Source organism: Perna viridis, chromosome 15 (genome assembly GCF_037379345.1).
Source record: "Perna viridis isolate PV_CMFRI_1.1 ecotype Kerala chromosome 15, ASM3737934v1, whole genome shotgun sequence".
Classification (NCBI taxonomy): Eukaryota; Metazoa; Mollusca; class Bivalvia; order Mytilida; family Mytilidae; genus Perna; species Perna viridis.
Genome location: NC_142459.1, coordinates 2,667,303 through 2,686,530, shown reverse-complemented (window position 1 = coordinate 2,686,530; position 19,228 = coordinate 2,667,303). Strand labels below are relative to the sequence as shown.

The following is a 19,228-nucleotide window of genomic DNA, read 5'->3' as shown; positions in this document are numbered from 1 at the left end:
TTTGCATTTTGGAAACATATGTTGTCAGCCATGTCGATTTCTAAGAAATTGCTTGCACATTCTACTACAAAATGATAAAAGAAACAAATCTCTGAAAGGGTAGAGCGAAAAAAGAAACAATATGAAAATTGCAAATATATATTTCTTAATTCATTTTTTTTTTTCGATATATAATTTATTTAGAAATTCATGTATTCACAGTATTCTTCGTTGAAAAGGTAACATCTCAAGTTTGCAAACATAAAGAAACCCTTAAGTGACCAATGAGCTCTGTTTTCCTTTGGAGCGTACGTCTCCTCTCCAAATATCCATGAACTCACTTTATGAACCACGCGCCATGGCCAGAATAGTAAATGAACTAAGTCTTGGTTTTCGTAAGTAGCATAGGAGGATACAAAATGATTGTCTACGACTAGGTTTCCAGATACGGTAAGCGGTGCGTACATGCCAGCTTTACTTTCTTCAGTGATCTGGAGTACACGAACGATTTGACGTCTACCAAGGTATTTGTTGAAGCTAAAGATGGAATCTCCAATTTTAATTCTGCCAGCTGCCTTAACAATGACATTGCCACGGTCATCCAACGTATATATTAAATGTTCTGGGCTAATTTCTAATATCCCAATATCCGTCATTAATTTACGATACCTAAGCTTCCCTTGTCTGTCATTATGCATCATCAGAATAACTTTAGTGAAAGCGTAATTGCCTTTGTCGTCAACTGTCAGGATTTCCTCACCAATTTTCAGTAATTCCATTTTAATCGTTTTATTTTGTTTCCCAATTACAATCGAATTCGGAGGAAAGCAACCACCAGCTGTAACTATATGTGAATGATTAAGTGTAAGCTTGTTTTTTTAGAATCATGCGAACCTTAAATAAATCATAAACATGTTAAAAAAAACACCTATCTGACAATATAATCCGTGCATTAATTAATTTGCTCGGACATTTTTCAATAGAACGACAGAAAAATGAGTTATCTGTCCTTGAAATGGTTATTTACAGTGCATTTCAACGAAATTATAACTAAATTAACCAAAGTAATATTTAAAGTTTTGTCTTTTTCCTTGATTAGTACGGTGTAAAAAGTAAACAATAAAACTTTTTAAATGTGGGTTTTTTCTTTCATACCACGTTTCTCCCCTGCCAACTTCCTACAGAGACTATCAAATTATCATCATGATATGTGTTGATGTGTGATAATTCTACACGACAACTGTTATAAATTATTTATCACAACCAAGATAAACATTTAACAGGAGTTACTATCAATCTTGCAGCACGAACCGAGTAACCTTTATCATTATTCTGGTTCGCCTTAAACTAATGCTATACCAAACTGATGCAGTGTTAAAATAAGGGAAAATACTTATTCAATATAATTTGTCTATCTTAATACAGTCTAGATGCTTTGGTTCTTCTACCGTGAACTATTGATGCATCATGTATTTATCAGAAACAAAATTATCATCACAACACCCCAGTGCCCACATATACCAAAAAAACCAATCCACAGATATTCTGCGCAGACAATGATAATTGAAAACGCAATCCGACCAAGGAAATCTTTAAAAAAAGTGTGTGAGTGGGTTTGCAATGGTTGAATACTGTCCCTCCGCTATTCATCTGGAGGCTGCTGTTGCAAATCATAATTGGTATACAATAACTAATTCCCCTTTTCGAAAATGCCACTTCACTGTTAAAGATGAGGTTGATAGAAACTATCGGAAAATATGAAGCGAAAAAAAAAGCACTTTCAAGTCGACAAGACTAAATCATTTAATTCCAATGTGGTCCCATTTGACTGACTAGGAACTCTGTGCATGGAGTATACACATACTTACTATGTTGAACATCTATAATTGGCACCAAAGTGCCATCAAGTAGACGATATTTATCACCTTCTATACCACATATTACCCCAGCTTTGGAAAACGGATAAAGAAAGCATGTTGGACACACGCTTGAGTCATGACATTTTTCATTAAATGGCTGTTTGTCTGAAAAAAAAAGTCATGTAAATCTAATAAGTCTAATGCATGTATATATAGGTTTGCTACTCTGTAAAGAAAGAAAACAAAAAATTAAAAACTGCCTTCTGCAATTACATACCATTTCAATGATTGTGTTTCTACATCCTATGGCAGATATCAATTGGAAGTACTACTTAATTGTATACCCTATACTCGTCGCTGGCGTAACCCAATATTTCATTAGTGTAAAAGATTATGTGATAGTTTTGCTTCCATTTCTTAAACATCCCGTTTGATTCACTAAGAATAATATATACCGTAAGTGCGACAGACTCCCATCAGTGAATAACCATTATCGCAATGTTGCACTGAAATATCAAAATGAAATACATAACAATATAACAATGTACTATCAAAACGTATATCGCAAGTGGCATCAAATAAAATAGAAAACAAAATGGAAAATAACACAGGAATATATTTAATACATAGCAACAGTTAATTTTGCAAATGAACATTTTTTTTTATTTAGTTTCTTAACTGTTTGAACTAATATTTTATACTCACATGTGTCACAATGTTCACCAATCCAACCCATCTCACACATGCAGAAAGTGTCGGCACAAACACCGTAGTCACATCTTTTACCGTTGCAGTATTTAATAGATGGATTGCTTATCTCTGAAGGAAACAATTTCTGCTATCTTTACTCAAAAAAACTTTTTAAATACATGTATCACTATTATTTTAAGTATCAGATATGAAGTTCAGAATAAAGCAATTTTACGTAGATATTTAAGGCGAAATTTTTAATCGTTTCTTAGTCAAGGAAAAAGAATGCAGTACTTATTAAATTGATTAGAAGCTAAGTAAGCTTTTGTTGTAACGATATTATGTTCTGGCTTTTTTTAAATAATCATACTTGTGTCACACCGAGATCCAGTGAACCCAGCATCACAAACACAGGCTGGGACTAACGTAGTGTTCAAACAGATTCCATGTACACAGTAGTCCGTCAGCATACATAAATTCATATCTAAAAGTTGAAAGGAAAAACATAATACATACAAATATTACACTTATCTCGAATAATGTATACAACACCTTGACTTGTTGTGTCAGTTTTTGTTTCCTTTGGTATAACTGTATTTGTACTAGTTCGTTCCAAAAGAAAGTAGTCTCTTTACATATATGTCATATGAATTGTAATATTAAATGTGACGTCTAGTTTACATAATTGGTTGTCAATCAGTATTTTTATATGGGATGTTGACTCTTTTTTGCTGACTTTGACTTTGTGGATTTGATCAGAAAGAAAGAATTTCGTTTGGCTAGATCCTTCAATCTCAGTTTCCGCTATATAGATGACGTATTATCTTTAAACAATCCTAATTTCGGGGATTTGATACATCGCATCTACCCAAAAGAACTTGAGATAAAGGATACTACAGACACTGTGAAGTCAGCCTCATATCTTGACCTACACATAGAAATCGATGGTAAAGGAAAACTATTGACCAAACTTTACGACAAACGTGATGACTTTTCATTCAAAATTGTCAACTTTCATTTCATCTGTGGCAACATCCCTTCGGCTCCTGCGTATGAAGTGTTTATATCACAACTCATACGTTATGACAGAGCTTGCCCAAACTACGTAGACTTTTTGTATCGCGCTAGAACTCTAACAAATAGGCTTCTGGAAAGGGTTATGTTGCTACAAGATTGAAGTCATCACTACAGAAGTTTTATGGTCGTCATCATGAACTCGTGGATCGTTATGATGTATCCATCAGCATCATGAAAACCGATTTATTCAACGGGTCAAAGTTTGCCTTTCCTCGTTTGTCTACCCCGCACTTGACTTTTTATGAGCAACTCGGCGGGTGTTTCTAGAAAAGCAGAGGACGCTTACCCTACCGGAGCACCTGGTCCATGCTCCCTGTTTTTAGTGGAATCCGAGTTGCTCATTTACTTTTGTTACTTTGTATATATGATTTTAGTTACGTTATGTTCTTTGTTGTGTATGTCTGTTTTCCATGTCTGGTCTTTGTCCCTGGATTATATATTCTTTTGATTACCGCTATAACCTTGGTTCCCTTGATTACTCTTTCTATTCTAGAGTTACACATTTTATTAGCCGGACACTGAGATGAGAACGTGTTATCTGTCATCAGAAAGTGTAAGTTGTTCCTGTACATTGCAAAACGTAAGCAGGATTATTTTACCAAATGTATGATACCTGAAGGCAAACATCCTACCTGTGCAGGTACCATCAAGTTTCCGCATTTTACCGCCTTCACATCCACACATAGATAAAGAGTGATTTGAGAACAACAGTGCCTCCTGTTGACCACAGTGACAATAAACTCCTCTTACAAATGGATTTGTTGACGTAGAGATCAAACAATCCTTGTTAAGAGGATACACTGTACCTTATGAGTAGAAAAAAGTTTCACAATAGGTAGTTAAAATCTTGAAATTTAAACAGTATATTTAATTAATTATATGATTTCTAACTACACTATATTGATAGCAGTGATTTATCAAATGTTCCGTGTGTGATAATTTTCGATAATTCAAATGTGAAATAAATTCTCTAATTTCACTTATAAATTTTTCCCGACAAAACCTTAGAAACGAATATCAATTCACCGATCACAAATTTTAAAATTTACGTAGAAAATTGAAATGCAACAAACTTTGCAGAAAATTGAACACATGAAGATTTGACAAGTGCGCGGAACAAGTTTCGAATACTTGCTATCCGGGAGTTCTGCGGACTCGTGATCATATTCTGGTTATTCTTTCCAATTAAAAAACATATTTCAAGATTAGTCGTAATTATTTCATTTAGCAAACTGTTTTACAATATTAGTACAATCACATTAGAAATAATAAAGGGGACAATTTTTTTCTTTCTGGAAAAATTAGAAATAATTGGAAAAAGTTTTTTTCTTTGTTTGTTTGTTGGGGTTTAACGTCCGAGCAGCAATATTTCAGCTATATTCAGACGATGAACATGAAATGGATGATAAAATGAACATGAAATGGTGACGAAATGAAAAAAAGGGATGGGAACATAAGGATAAAACTGTGTTGCCACATGACTAAAGTCATTACTTAAAAATAGTAAAGGGCAACAACATAAACTGGCATGGTATGGCCATTATAACAGACTTGTCGCCACGTAGTAGTAACATCATATGAACAATTTATCAAAACAAAAAGGAAGCTCACCCTAACGGTGTATTTAGTCCATACATTCAAGTGTTGAATGGAATCCGAGATGCTCATTTACTTTTTAGCTTCCTGTGTATTCTTATGCTTAATTTGTGTTAAATTGTGTATTTTGTTATTGATTTGTGTCATTTTGTCTGTTTTTGTGATCTATTCTTTGTCCACCTATTGATCACTTGTACTTTTTTCTACTTAAAAAAGAATATGCAGATCGAATAAATAAAAAAAAAACACATCTAACACAATGGTGGGGTGTTTATTAGTTTTTTTTTAATGTTTGTTTTTTGTTTTGTTTTGTTTTTTGTTTTTTTTGCTTAAATGTCGTTCAATCAAAGAACACTGCTGCTGTGTATATAGGGAATGAACCCAGAAAATTTATTAATCTTACCTTCGTAATTTAGTTCTGACACATGTTGGTACTTTGGATCAAAGAAAACATTGTTTGAGGAGGTCATAACACTTTCCGGCTAACGATATCGTTGGCTGGGTACACGTATGTTCTGTGTCATGTAACAAAAAGACAATAAAACTATGTTTGGTATTAAACAAAACCCGCTCTCTGTAGAGAGTGTAGTATTTGTTTTTCTTTCTTTTTTCTTTTTATTGTTGTTAACATAACTCAAAAACGAACCCCGAGTAGAGTTATGAGGATGGGTAACTGACAAAAACTGCAAATTGTGTGCCCAGGCGGTGTGAATGGGTTCCCTGACATGCTACATGCTGGGGTCGACAGGCTATAATTTGGAAATCCTGATCGCAAACCATAGTGGTGCACCGTGTTGGGAAAATGCAGCGTTCCAAGCATGTTAAAGAACCCTGCTGTGGTATTCGACATGTTCTGTCGGCTTCGCTACAGGAGTTTGATTATCGACGCCACCGACTTCTTCCAAATTCCCGTGCCAGTTGATATTCGTTGACCCTATTATCCTTGTGTCCAATCCATTTTTTTCATTCGATCTTAATACATGTATTATGTTCAATTTATCATCCATTTCAAGTCCATCTAACGGATATAGCTCACATATTGCTGCTTGGGCGTTAAACACTAACGGTTAATAGATGTTAATTATACAGTATTAAGAAAGAAATTATCTCCATCTGAAAAATGGATGCCGGAAATTAAAACAATGTAAGCTAATTTTATCGCCATTTGATTTCATATTTGCCTTCATTCTATTCTCAATGTTAACTTTTTTACTAATACATCTACATGTAGTCAAAAACCAATTCTGATTTTTTCTACTCACTTGTATCACATTCGTCACCAGTAAAGCCGGGATGACAAATACACAATTTTGATCCTCCCTCAGCAAACTTTGTGCTGTGACAGTAACCATGGATACAGGGTCTAGTATTGCACTTTACTTGTCCTTTATATAAAGAAAAATAAAATCAGTTGCAATATACCGATACTGTGTTACAGAGAAGTATTTTCCTTGCATTCATCAAATTTCATGTAAACCTTTTGCAAAAAAATATATCACCGAAATCCTACAGAAAAAATAGACATTTGTAATACCTTCGCTAGAAAACAAAACATTAATTCACAAAAGTAAATTCAGCATTATTAGAGGAGTTGCATACTACAAGGGAGTCATTGCATCAGGAGATCCACATTTTTCACTTAGATGGAACAAGCTGGACCAATCGCTGTCTGGACCTCGGTTGCATTGCAGAGTTGATTTATAGTTGCTGAGGAAAATGCAATAAAAATGATACGGAAATACAAAACATAATCAGGATTTGAGTGTTTGTGTTTCAAAATTCTGATGTGATTGAAAGTAATGTGTAATTGAACGATTTGTCAATTACATGCTAATTTTATACACGCATTTTATTATAGAAGAAGAGCATATAGTCTCCTACACATAATGAAACGGAAATGTTAATGTCTTTACAGTTCCATACTCATATCTTGAAGCTTAAAAGTCTCTTTAAACTTTGTATGTAGAAGTTTAACACTTTGACCTCTTATCCAAAATTATGAATATTTTCTTGTGTATTATTGGGAAAAAATTACATATATATATGTACTGTGTTTGATACTTAATAAAGAAAACTCCTATATAAAAGTACTATGAATAATGCAAATGACCTTAAAATCATTTTATTATCTCACAATATTTCATTACTTCTGCAATATAATAGTGCCTGTGCAGGACCGGGTGTCAAAGGAATAGGCTAAGCTTGTCGTAAAAGGCGACTAAAAAGTGCTCAAAACCCTAGGCAGGAATCAACATTTCCTGATAATACAAATGCATATGATCTTCTTGCTACATATCAATTTTTAGGAAATTCTGTTGAGTAGTTTCAGAGGAGTTGTGATGACAAGCTGGTATCCTTTGTGTTACGGATAGACGAAACAACGGACTGACCTGATACCACTTTCATCGATAAAGGTAAAAGAAAATAGGAGGCGTATAATTGCACCCTATGGTAAGGCATATGCGAAGGCGTCATCAAAACCATTATACTTAACCTCTTTACCTCAAGTCAAGTTATCAGAAATGGCTACACATACTTTTTTTCTGATGAAAACATGCTTTGAAAATTGTTTACAGCCAGGAGGTAATGACTTAACGGAGTGTGGTTTAAAAGTCTGCAGAAGTTGCTATGAAAGAATAGACTATGAAATTTATAAATAAGAATTTGTATCATTTAGGAAATTATTGAAAATTTATCCTTTTCATTCTGACGTGTGTATATTTTATGTACTAATGTAGAACAAACACTCTTCATATCCTCACAGGTGACACAAAATGATTCGCTCTAAATTAAGTTCATGGGGTTTTTTTTTTCAATAAAAGGTACATTTTACGCAATTTATTTTTGGTCAAGGCATTAAAGTATTCTAATAACTTTTTATTACTGACTTAATTCGTATCCAGTTGCCATAATAGGAATGATAGGGGAAAGTGAGTTATATCCATTTGGTGGTGAATTCATATAATTTATATCTGAAATTACTGTCACTTTGAAACGAATGTCAACTGTGCATGGAAAGATTTGTGTTTTTTTTCCAATATAATTCACCCACTGCCCGATTCTTACAACGGATAGTTCTTAACTACAAATGATGTTCACAATTGACATTGCCTCAAGTTAATATGACTTACCGATTCGACTTAATCTTTCCTTCACTCCTTCTAGTTCATTCTTCATTGCTAAGGTCATGTTAAGCAAAACCTGAAATTTACGATTTTGATTAAGGTCATAACCAGCTGTTCTATTTTTACTTTGCTGTGTTATGCTAACTGTTGTGTCATTGAACCTGGATTGTAGACTATAAACAACTTGTTCTAGTTGCTTTCTCTCCTTCCGTTCTTCAGAAAACTCGAGAAGTAGGTGATCGTAAAGAATCGTTGAATCACATTTGTTCTGATTAATTGTTTGTGCATTTATCCCTCTAACATAATGGAGCAAAATGTCTTCAAGTTTGTTTTTATCCAACCTTTCCTGGTTTAATGTTTCTTTCAAATCATCATAGCGACCTCTTTCGACACATCTGTCGTCGCCTTTAGAAGAAACAAAGTTTTGACTTCCGATCGATATTGCATTAGTAAAGTCGTAAAAAACAAAAAACATAACACAAATAAAGATGTTCATTTTTAGTGTTTAATAAATCACAATGATTAGATTTTCTGTTTACTCCAGTTAAGAAGCCTCATTATTTGTGAATATAAAAGGTGAAACATAAAATTTAGTATGTTTATAACCTTATTCGAATTTTATCATAATACTGCAATTTGGCAGTAGTGCATACACACTTAGAACAGGAAACCAAATATAAATTAGCTTACAACAACTTCACATACAAGTGCTTAACCGCTTACAGTTGTATAATGTAGGTAAACAAAAGAACGCAGTAAGGTACTTAATTTATATATCATAAATATAAGAACGTAGAAAGATGCTTTAAATGTCTCTCATGAAAACTGAGAAAGTAGATGGATGCTTGACATGTCTTTATGACAAACTAAAACGTAAAAAGATGTTTGACATGTATTTCATTAAAAATAAGAACGTAGATAAAAATGCTTGTAATGTCTTTCATAATTAAAAATGTATGTAGGAAAAAGATAACTATAATATCAACTTCAAACTACACAAATAATTAAATGCATGAATGTAAATCTAATTATGAGTAAGGCACACCCGACCACCAAGTATCGCACCTACTCATACTAAACACTGATATTCTTCTTGTGTTGTTATTTCATTGAAATAATGGGACGATAGCTGTATGGGTGAAATAGATCAAGTAAACAGTTAATTTATGTTGTCCAGAATTGAGATGGTGATTCATAATTCTTGTTAGTAAATTCTTTGTTTATCAATTGCCTATTTTAATTTCAAAGGCCAAAAAAGATGTTAAAAAGCAAATCTTATATACTATCGTATAAAAGATGCTTACAATGTACGGTGAAAGTACTATTGTTCGTAGGGTACCAATTATCTTGGTTTTGGTCCCCTTGCGGGTCAGAGTGTCAAAATAATAGGCCAGCAGCAGCGGTAAGCTTGTCGAAAAGGCGACTTAATAGTGTTTATAATCCTAACAGGGGGCTAGGGCGCTCTGCCCACAGAGCAACTGAGTTGTGTGCCCTTGGTGGTGGAATGCGGTACGCCTGGCATATTACATGATGGGACCGTCAGGTTACAATAAGGAAACCCTGACCACCTACCAAAGTGGCACAACACGTTTGGAAAGATGTCATGTTTTTCGCACGATAAAGAACCTTGCTGTGGTATTTTATCAGAGTAGTATTCATTGCAATCCGACAAAGGAGCATTAATTGCCCTATTCATCTCCCCCTCTTTCCACTGGCAATCAAAACTTGTCGACCTCATTATCTTTGTGTCCTTTTTGCATCCTTTTTCTTCATTTCATTATCATTCCCTGTTCATATTTTTAGATATTTCATATCCATTGCCTGAATATACCTGAAATATTGCTGCTTGAACGTTTAACACCAACAATCAATCAATCAATCAATAGTGGTCTTTACGGGTATGTTAAATCATAACTTTGGTTCCAAGCGAATAAAAGATTCCCATTGATGTGTATACTAAAAACCACGAAAATTGGTATCCACGAATTAAAGTACTTTCACGATATATCGCGGTCGGAGAGAAAACGGCCACACTTAATTCGAATAAATTTTCTCCCATAAAGAATCAAAAGGCACGAAAACATGAAATAAAATGCTTTATTTAACTTTATATTGAAAGAACTGTTCAGAGAAGTTGAAATTAGTTTTGAACTCGGGATAGTTAAACGTGTTTTAACATATTACCGTCAGCGAGCTCGTTTAACCCTAAATTTTTCATTCAAGAGTAACGAAATGTAGAAAACATGGATGAAAATAAATGAAAGCCATTCGTAACCTTATCACCTATCAGAGATTAAGGTTACGGGATAAGAATGCAAGAAACACACTTTTAATAAAAGTTTGTAATATTTTATCTTGCATTATCGTATTTCGGAGATTTTATATATTGCATCTTCCACTAACGAACCTGAGATAAAAAAAAAATAGTACAGATACTGTCAAGACACCCTTCACCTAGAAATCAATGGTAAAGCAATGGTATCCGACAATATCATATCATTTGGCAGAATTTTTGTACCGCGCTAGACTTTAAGGCTTCTTGAACAGAGTCATGCTGCTACAAGATTGAAGTCATCGCTACAGAAGTTTTATGATCGTCATCATGAACTCACGGATCGTTACAGTGTATCCATCCGCACTATTAGAACCGATTTGTTCCATGTTATACTTTTATATCCTTTCCTCTTTTGCCGACCTTGGAATTGACTTTTTATGACCAGCGGAGGCTGTTCACCCTTACTCTTAGAGATAAAAGACAACACAGATTGATATATATATATATATATATATATATATATATATATATATATATATATATATATATATATATATATATATATATATATATATGTAAAATGTGTAATCTTATGTATATTGAACTACAATTTTGTCAGTTTTAAAATAAAAATTTTAAAATGCATATCCCCTGAGGAGCCCCGATCGTTAAACCCGAAGAAAAAAATTAATACGAATGGCGCATGACTCAATAAACATTGAAATTCAATCTGCACCATATAATCCGTCAAAGCTGTTTGAAAAAAATAAGCATTGTATCAAAATTTATTTAATTCCAAAAGACAAATAAGTAAAATGAACAATAAATACAAATATTTTGAAGTCGATTTTAAGAACATTGAAGCTTTGAATTTCGCGAGGAAGGTGGAAGCTGACTTGTTTCTGTTTGGTATATGGCAGTAGAGTTCAGTGGTGAAATTTGTGCACTAGTTTCTCTGGGATTTGAACTATCTGTTTGAGATTTTTGAAGAAGAGAAGGCAGTTGTATGGGCAGATCTATAATATTATGTTCCTCTGATTCATTATCTTGGGGTTTAGGTAGTAATAAATCCAAGACCATAACAGTTTCCTGGTCATTTGATTTTTCAAATGTTTTATCATATTGTAATGCTTCAATTTCTTTAAGTGAGGACCAGTTTATGTTCAATTGTGACGGACACTCTGGCTCCGAGTCCGACATGACTGAAATGACAGGGGGAGTCGTCTGCAAACTGATAATGAATCAAATCTGAACGAGATTTGGGATTTGCCATATATATGACGGTGAAAAAAATACAAAAAACAAAATCATCATTTGGTTTACATAAAATCATTTTATTTCATTCAGGTGAAAACAAAACAAAACAGCAAAGAAAAAGATTAACCGGATACGCAATCGCAATTTGTTTTAATTGTATCTATGGTGGCGGCCATGATTAATTTACGCATACCAGAAAAAAGTAGTTCCACCGATCACGTGAGTGGGAGGAACCAGAAAGTAGATAACCTGCTAATGTATGCATACAGCAAAAAAATTACCGTATACTTTTATTCGTTTAACAAATAACCTTATTGCAGGATAAATATATAACATTTTTTTTTTCATGTCCATATATTAATTTTGTTCGTCGCATTGTCATACATCTTTTTTGACGTAATATGACGTAATATGTGTCTCCCTTTAACTTTTATGGCTGTTTGTACTGTAAGCGTTTTCACCGTTTTCACCTTTTTCCGATATTTGTTCGATCTGTAGTAATTCAGTGGGAATGCCGTGCTGACAGGAGAGTTCCACTTGTCGATCACGCAGGGAATGGTAAGATAAAGTAATTTTTATTTCGCATTTGTTTTTAAGAAACTGGAAGTGAACATGCTTTCAATAAAACACCCTTTTCATAGAACTAATTGCTAAAACATTTTAAAATAATTATTTTTCAAAGACTTAAGAAATGTTTTAGAGCAAAGATGCAACGGATTGTCGGGACGATGGTTTCAAAAAGGTTCCTTTGATTACTCTTTCAAAAAGGAGGACGTCATTATTTTTGTTTTCGAGTAAGGGATACCCCTGGTCTATATTTATCCCAATAGTATCCCCTCTCTTTTATGACAAGAGTGACAAGGAGCTTTCTAAAAATACTATACATCATTTAAGGTGAAGCGTAGTAAAAAAATTGGTTACAAATATGAAAGTTGAGGGAACAAAATCGACATTTTCGACTGTTTGAAGCGATTTTAAAGCGACGATGAAGGAGTGGTGGACTGTTAGTTACTCAACGCCTTTAATGTGGTTGATGAACATTAGGCAGGGTGAATTTTGGGTCCTCTAGACGATGTTACAAACGATTTGAAAAGATTTGAAAGATACATGATGTGAGTGCGATGTACAAATATATAATATACATAAAGCCCAAAGATAGATATCTCGTCGTGTGTTTCACGATTTTCTTCGCCATTATAATCAGGTTCCTTTCTCGTAATTCATTCTCAATTCAATCATTGTTTCACTCTTAAAGGACATATTGACATGGGGACATTTAGTGTTTTTGTTTTAAATCGGGGGGAGGGTGTCTTTTGCAGTGTTCTCTGTGAATCCCCTTGAATAGCTGGTTGTTTTAACCTGTTAAATTATAAAACAACCATCTTATATTTTGGAAAGCTAGCTATAGTCTGCATTACAATTAATAAATGTAGCCAGAGATTTACAAAATTAAAACCTATTTCCTTCATTCAAATTATTTTTTCATTATACATAGAGATGTCACAGTTTTCCCGTCTTCAGCTTTTATGAATAATGCTTTTTAATTCCTGTCCATCTGCTTCACCGAAATCAGAACTTTCAAAGCATGAACTAATTGTTCTCCATAAACCAACACACAAACAAATTAACAATATAGACACTTGTTGACATCCCAACTGTACATTCAAATATTGGTTCTTAATTTAATGAAATTTTGCATTCTGTTATAATTTTCGTTATTATGCTAATACAATTACTGCATAAGTGCATTTTACTGCTCAGTACATACTTATATATGAGATTTAAAGATATATGTATTACAATGTAAGACATATATTTTCTGAAGATATAATATAAGAACAGAAAATAATTTCAACACACATAGCCACTTCATGAAAAAAATGTAATTGCAATAATCATATCAGCTTTCACTTCAAACAGTATGTTAATGCATGTATATGTTGAAAAAAACATTTTCAATAGAATAGCAATAACACCAGAAAATATTTTAGTAAAATTAAATAAATACAAACTTAATGTTTTGTCCTGGATTTTTATGGTATTATAAGTCAGATGGAAACAATCAGATGTCTGAGTGACATAAAAAAAATCAGATGGAAACAATCAGATGTCTGAGTGACATCAAAAAAGTCAGATGGAAACAATCAGATATCTGAGTGACATCAAAAAAAGTCAGATTGAAACAATCAGATGTCTGAGTGACATAAAAATAGTCAGATGGAAACAATCAGATGTCTGAGTGACATGAAAATGAAAACAAACAAATGAGCTCGTACATTGTGCTTAGTCGTAAAAATGGCAGACAAAATCACAATAATATTTCGGTCGTGTTTGAAGTAAAATAAAGTTGTGAAGAGTGTTTTAGGAATCGAGAGGCTACATACACATTTTCCCTTCCTACTTACAATGCATTATCGAATTTTGTAAAGAAACAGTACCCGGGGGTGCAATTGTGTCAGTTATTTCGGACAGTGGTATTTATCCGTCATATTTATTACCTTATTCATGGAATTCCAATGGGTAGCCTTTTCATCCCGGTGGGTTTGTTGTCTCTTTGATATATTCACCATACCTATTCTTGTTTTAAACATTGTATTACAAAAACCCTGTATGTTTATAAACCATTGAGGAACAAGATAATTGTTGAACAGTGATATGTTACCAAACTTTAACTGTTCTCGCTTGTCATAATGATTTTGGTTGATTGTTGTGGTGTATCTGTTTCTGAATTACTACTGAACTGCATTTGTCGTCGAGTTTCTTGTGTTTCATTCTTTTATTGCAGCCAGAATGGAGAATGGTGGATTTTTCAAAGACAACAACCTTACCGGTATGATAAAAGTCAGCTATAGCTATGCCACTATGGGTCTTCAATAAAACAGACAAGACTTTCAACGAGCAGAATGAAGGGATTCCAACAAGGGGTAAGACAGGAACTATCTACTCTTCTGGATTATTTGATGTCATCTTTTTTTTTATTGGGATCGTTTTGCTCGTATGTGTGCGTATTATATTTGTTTTTGCCTTCAGTATTGTTCGACCTATGTAAGTTAACTGAATATAAAAAGACTCATACCGCTGGATAGTACATTCACAAGTGCGTTAGACGTTAACGGAATGGACTACCGTTGTGCGAATGGACATAATATCTATAATGAATAAATCAAATGGCTTAGCTTAAAAAACAATGACGATTCGATTGAATATCTCGATAGAAATAAATCTACGAAATCATAATAATAATATCTATAGTAAAAAGTTACACGGAAGTCGCTTAGTAAAATATCCTTTGTAACAATGCTTTATGTATATTTTCGACGATAGATTAAGATTTTTCCTAAGTCAAAATCAACGATTTACTAAAATTCTCAAATATCTCCAATAATGAGTTATGGACTTTCTGACACACTTTAAACAGTACATTCGTATCAATGTATTTTTTTGTCACCCAAAATATGTGAACAAATGAACTTGGGGTACAATTCTTTTATGTGCTTTAGAATTTTTTTTTATAAATATACAGGGAATGCAATTGAAGGACAATGCATGTTTCATTGCAAACTGTATGTAAGGTTCTCCTGACATGGGTTGTGTCCTTATTGTATGACTCATGATGTACTGTGATTCTCAACCCCGTATGTGAAGGATTGAGATTGATTTTACATAGGTGCGTGACATAGCTTTTTGTAGGTTCTAACTGGTCTGAATCTGACATGTCAGTTAACTGCCAGTAGTTCTTTGTTTATACAGTTGTGTAATTTACTTTCAATTCCTTTATTGCCGTTGTCACAAGGGAATCAGACCTGTTTGAACTGATTTTCAGGACTTTTACAGCATGCCTAACATATCTGATCAATTCAGGCGCTGAAGTTATTCTTTTTTTTTTTTTTTTTTTTTTTTTTTTTTTTTTTGATGGGGAAAGGGGGTGTTTACAAAAAACAAAAATAAATCGTATAAAGGGGAATTTTATGACTCCAGAACATCTTCTATATCGTAATTGTCATTGTTTGCGGAATACCGTAGTTCCGTAGTTAAATAAGCTTTTGTAAACTACAAATCATTTATATAATGTCTTAGCGTTTAAATTAATCTAGGTAATAATTATTTAGACTGCATGTTCAAGTTAATTGCAAAATTGCCCCCTGGACCTAGTAAAAAATACCTCAACATGAACAAAAATGAGAACAATGACCTGAAAATTTCCATTTTAACTCCGTATCCCTTTGATTATCTGGGAAATCGGAATATGTATATTGGCTTGTTACATATCTACTTTTACAAGATAACCATTTAATTTAAGAATAGAACAAACTTTATCAGTTGATGTATAATGTTTTTCTTTTGAATTGCAACTAGTGCACTGTATAATTTTTTTTCTTTTTTTTTTTTTTTTTTTTTTTTTTTTTTTTGTAAATACATAAATATTGTTTCTAATTTCTTGTAAAATATCATTTTCTGTGGCCAAACGTATTTTTTTCAGACCTGTACACCGTTCGTTTATAACAGAAGATCCATAACGAATACCATTTAAAATTAAATCTCTATCTTTATCATACCAAAACTCCCTGTCCCACTTTTCAAGCATTGTCAGTGAGGGGACAACAAATTGTTGCTATTTTGATTGGTTAGGGCCTTTAATCAGATTGTGAATAATTTCGAGATGCTTTGCAGGACAATCGCTAGCGATGCAAACATGGGTGAATTTGCAAATACGTTTCCTTCATCCGTTCTCGTTCTGAAAATCTCTACAAATGTTTAAACCTCTTATATTATTTTCAACTATGTACACATTCACCGTAGGGAAACTCACTCTAGTGCCCGTAGATGTTTTATTACGGAAAGATTGTCGTGCATTTTGAGCGGGGCGCAAGTAGTAATTTAGAGCAGATTTTATAGCCAAATTTTTCCTTTGCTAGTTTTTTTGTGGTAACGATGATAGTACAACATCACCGAGGGAATTGTATATTTTTGAAAATATACCCTTATTTGTTCCGTGTACGTAATGTACTCAATCATCTGCTGTCCGTTGACTTTATCACCCTATTCCAGTAGGACAGTCAAGATTCCCATATTGGCGCTTATACTTTGGGTTACAGTAACATTCTTATGCTTTATTTTTGGAGAAGATATACGCAAAAATAGTGAGGGGTTCCCTTCACATGCGAAAGGTTCATGTTCGTTAGTGTTTGTTGGGAACAATTTTATTTGTGAAAATATAATCCTTAATTAGCAAAGATTTTGCAGTACCACGAAAAGAACACACTTGAGAATAGAAATTGAGTGTTCGTTTTCTGTCCCCTAGAAAATTTAGAAAGGCGTTCAACTTGTTGTCCTTCTGTAGGCCCTTTGATGCCCCTTGGGTTTACAAATGTTTATTGTCATCATTTTTGAAAAATAAAACTAATGCTTTCCGCAACAAGCCTTCGGTGCAATGGATATTCGAATATTACATCGAATCATTGTCATCATGTTCATAACAGTTTGAAAGGGACCCGTACGATTCTAATTCCTCTTTAGCTAGTGCAAAAGCTTTGTTACTTGACATACACATTCTCGAAATCAAAACCGTCTGACATTTTAGGAACACAAATCCAATCACTACAACGGCGAAGCAAAATGAAATTTATAATGTGAAACAGGGTTTACACAAATCAAATACGACTATTATAATTTATTTCTAGAAAAAAAATATCATACAATATCGTAACAATTGAATTTAGATTAGTTACATCAATCGTCTACAATATACAAAAGATTGTTTGAAGACGTATACTTGAAAACAATTGCACATTAAAGGTGAAATGGAAGAAAATATGAAATTCCGAATAATCCCCTTTTTATGAAAAACTCATTTTTGTCATATTTAAACTGAGAAATGTGCAGCTGAAATGAGCAGATATGCTGGATACATTGATTATTAAAACAATATATATTACCAATATCTTTTTTTTACATCGTTTCTATGCTAAAAATGAACGTATTGTTCATGTTGAGGTATTTTGTGGCAACTTTTCACCAAACTTGACAAAACATATTTATCATTTGGGCTCTTTTGAAAACTAACACACATTGAATAAATTATTTGTATTACAGAAAAGCTTGTTCAAACTACGGTATTTTGAAGAAAAAAAAAGGAAAAACGGAAAATAACAGGAGAAATTCTGAAATTCTGCAAAAATCCCTTTTTTACGATTTTATAGTAATTGTAACCCCAAAAAGAAAATCAAAGCGTCTGAATTGATCAGATATGTTGGGTACATCGTTATCGTAATTATAAATGCCTTAAATATGAGTTAAAGTTTTTCGTGGTTTATTTATGCAGAAAATTGAATTTTCTTTCGAGTGAATCAAAATGTGAGACGTTGTAGTTGAGAAATAACTTTTAGAGTTGAATGTATGCGACTTGTTACGGAAACATTTTCTTGTAGAGTCGGAACCCAGAAGCATTAATTCTAATAATACTGAACAGAAAACAAACACCAACATAAGACATCTTGTACTGAGGTATATATACTCTAGGGGTTTGACATTGAAAACTATGACAAATTAATCCATTTTTTCGTTGGAATAGGAGTACATTTGTTTTCATGTGTCTCATAAACCCTACGTATAACAGCACTTTTCTTGACACCATTGTAATGCTGAGACTATATGCAACATGCTGATACCTATTAATGTCAATTAACTTTGTTTTGAAGAAAGAAACAGTTTGAAGAATAAAATAAAAAAATAAAATTGATTTTTGCCTTGAAAATGCTGCAGTTTATTTTTTGGCCCAAAAGGATTCGTAAATGGGAGTTTAAGAGAAGCTGAAAACAAAATAATGAAGATTCTAGTGGAAATCAAACGAATGTAATCCAGGGACAAAGACCAGTCATGGAAAACATACTTTGACAAAACAGTTCATAAATAACCAAATAATACAATCAAGGTAATAAAAGCAAATGAGCAACTCAGACTACACTAAAGTCTCGGAGCATAGACCAGGTGCAACGGTGGGGTAAATGGCCTCATATTAAGTATTATAAGAATACAGCATTGACATGATCTTAACTGCTTATATTGGCGTAAAATAAGACAAATACGTTCGGTCTATAATAAATGTAATGTACTTAGATGAATGGGGAGAGGTATGTACGGGAGGGGGTATCTCAACCCACGTACTATTCGCAATATCAATTGGAATGGACCGAATGTGCGTTTTATACGTCAATACACATTTTTCTGAGCTGCTGGGATCATGTTAATGCTGTATTCTTACTATACTTAATATGAAGCAGCAACAGCATATTGAAGTAGCGGGTAATCAATTAAGTCGAGGAATCTTCAGGTTACTTTTGTTTGAATTAAACAAACGTTGTCTTTTTATA

General features: G+C 33.3%; 1 protein-coding gene across 2 annotated transcripts; it reads right to left on the bottom strand.

Moving 5' to 3' along the window:
* Positions 1-122: 122 nt before the first annotated feature.
* LOC148596512 (uncharacterized) lies at positions 123-9,004 on the bottom strand. Of its 2 annotated transcripts, none has more exons than XM_088563685.1 (8): positions 8,333-9,004; positions 6,464-6,586; positions 4,238-4,411; positions 2,899-3,012; positions 2,544-2,657; positions 2,294-2,344; positions 1,848-2,003; positions 123-823 (listed from the first exon to the last, which is right to left on the bottom strand). In XM_088563685.1, the coding sequence occupies exons 1-8, from the start codon at positions 8,820-8,822 to the stop codon at positions 180-182; spliced, it is 1,866 nt and encodes a 621-aa protein (XP_088419811.1). In that variant the 5' UTR covers positions 8,823-9,004; the 3' UTR covers positions 123-179. The 2 variants fall into 2 exon arrangements, with proteins under 2 accessions (XP_088419811.1, XP_088419812.1); XM_088563686.1 differs by lacking the exon at positions 8,333-9,004 and adding an exon at positions 5,605-5,716.
* Between the last annotated feature and the right edge of the window lie 10,224 nt (positions 9,005-19,228).

Bases quoted from the DNA above. Each gene is read 5' to 3' on its own strand.
- LOC148596512 (XM_088563685.1), bottom strand. From the start codon at position 8,822: ATGAACATCTTTATTTGTGTTATGTTTTTTGTTTTTTACGACTTTACT. The intron at 3,013-4,237 runs GTAGGATGTTTG...TTCAACTTTTAG, and splicing joins ACTTGATGGTACCTGCACAG to ATATGAATTTATGTATGCTG. The intron at 2,345-2,543 runs GTGAGTATAAAA...TTGATATTTCAG, and splicing joins TGGTGAACATTGTGACACAT to TGCAACATTGCGATAATGGT.